Source organism: Bison bison, unplaced genomic scaffold (genome assembly GCF_000754665.1).
Source record: "Bison bison bison isolate TAMUID 2011002044 unplaced genomic scaffold, Bison_UMD1.0 scf7180017864289, whole genome shotgun sequence".
In the NCBI taxonomy this organism is placed as follows: Eukaryota; Metazoa; Chordata; class Mammalia; order Artiodactyla; family Bovidae; genus Bison; species Bison bison.
In genome coordinates this window covers 7,197,136-7,198,911 of record NW_011494861.1, presented here as the reverse complement: position 1 = coordinate 7,198,911, position 1,776 = coordinate 7,197,136, and the positions used below count along the sequence as shown (strand labels likewise).

At 59.2% G+C, this 1,776-nt stretch overlaps 1 protein-coding gene across 1 annotated transcript in view; it reads right to left on the bottom strand.

Annotated features, from left to right (window-relative positions):
• The window catches only part of ACOT7 (acyl-CoA thioesterase 7), a 68,721-nt gene that overhangs the window by 44,032 nt on the left and 22,913 nt on the right, over positions 1-1,776 (bottom strand). Inside the window, exons 4-5 of the mRNA XM_010850200.1 lie at positions 858-1,440; positions 588-623 (exon numbers count right to left, since the gene is read on the bottom strand). Of these exons, the coding sequence (XP_010848502.1) occupies positions 588-623; positions 858-1,440 (619 nt within the window). The remainder of the gene's footprint in view (positions 1-587; positions 624-857; positions 1,441-1,776) is intronic.

Sequence of the window (1,776 nt, the reverse complement as noted above, 5' to 3'; positions counted from 1 at the left end):
CATAGGCAGAGCCTGGAGGGATGTGATCACAGGTCAAAGAACGTCTGGAATGCCTGAACTAGACGACATGGGAAGGATCACCCCTGGCTCAGAGCCTCCGGCAGGAGCGCAGCCCAGCTGGCACTGTGATTCTGTACTTCTGGCCTCAGAACTGGGAGAATGAACTGCAGTTCAAGCCCCTAGGCTGTGTCACAGGGGCTCCCGGGAAACTCAAACAGATGGGACATGTGGGAATCTGGCCCGGAGAACCTGCCCTCTCCTCACATGTGGAGGGACAGGCAGCCCGGAGCTGCAGACACCACCACCACCCTGCCCTCACGGTACCAAACCCAGGACTACCAACCAGATGCAGACCAAGGTCTGATCACCCTTCCCGGTCCATGTGGAGAGAACGCCTGTCACCAGGAATGCTGTTTAAAAGTCTAGACTTAAGGTCAGCTGGAGCGCAGAAGCTGAGTGGCCCTCCCCCAACTCCCCAGGGCCTTGACTGGGCAGGCAGCGTGCTGATCAGACATGAGCTATGGGCTGGGAGCCCCGTCCCCCCCGGCAAGATGACAGGGAGCAAGCCCCCACTGCCCTAGGCCTACGGGTGGTCGGGGTACACGACAGAGAGTGGGAAGGGCCTGTGGTAGGGGGGCAAGGAGGAGACTAGGGAGTGCTCCTCCATGAGTGCGATACAGTCCCTAACTGCCTGGGTCCCCACTTTACTGTTTCTTAGTTTCTTCTCTGGACATCTCAGCCACAGAAAAATGCTCCCTGTAGGGGCAGACATGGCTAAGCCAAGCCCAGGCCTCTCTGAGAACTGCTCCTTGCAAGGGTAAGAGCAGAGCACCCGGCCTCCAGGGAGAGCAGGTCACAGATGTCCTTGGAACATCCAGAGGTAGGGGAACCACAGGAGGAGAGGTGGGACGCTGTGAGGGGAGGAGTTAAACCCCTCTATCAGCCTAATCTCCCCCTCGGAACGCCTGCCTGCCGAGCCTGCCTGCAGTGGGGCATGAACAAGACGAAGTCTCTTCATGCACAGACGTGTCTGTCCAGAGAAAAACCCAAACGAGAGAAACCAAGGAAGGAAGTGGACATGGCGGGAGAGAGAGTGGGGCTGAAACAGAGATGTCTCAGCCTGTCTCCCCAGGACTGTGGTCTCCCCTAGACTGGCCACCTGCACAGTCCTGTTGCCCATCTTGCCTCTGACCAGGGCCCTCCAAGGAGGTCTGGTATCTGCAGGGCCCAGGCCAGCCGCTCTGGCCTTCTCTGCATGAAGGGTTGTCCCTCCCCCTATGCCTCTAAATCTCCTAAGACTTGGTCCTCCCTGCCCCCTGCCTGAGAAAAGTGGGCAGGGTCTCCTTACCACAACCGGAGGCACCTCCAGGACCTTGTCCACATTCTTCAGCGACAGGGGCACGTACCACAGGGTGGCCTTATTGGTCAGCTTTTTGGTACCTTCAAAGAAGAAAGACATGTGAGGAATGTCCTGGGAGCTGGCAGGGCGGCAGTCAAGGCCAATGCCACCTCTGGCCCCCACCCCCAGGCCTCCTTCAGCCTCGAGGTGCAAGTGTGGGCACAGACTAGGGAGAAGCGTGGGCCCCAGCTGGGGAACCCCCGCCCCAGCATGTGGCCCCACAATGAGGCTGCTGGGAAGACTTCAGATCTTCTGGTCTAAGCTGGGGGGCCTGCCGGCTTTCTAGGACTTTCTAACTCAGAAGCCCACATATGGAGGGCGCCAACTCCAGGCAGGCCTCCAAGGAGCCTCCAGAGGAGGGAGAGGGAAGGGCTAGG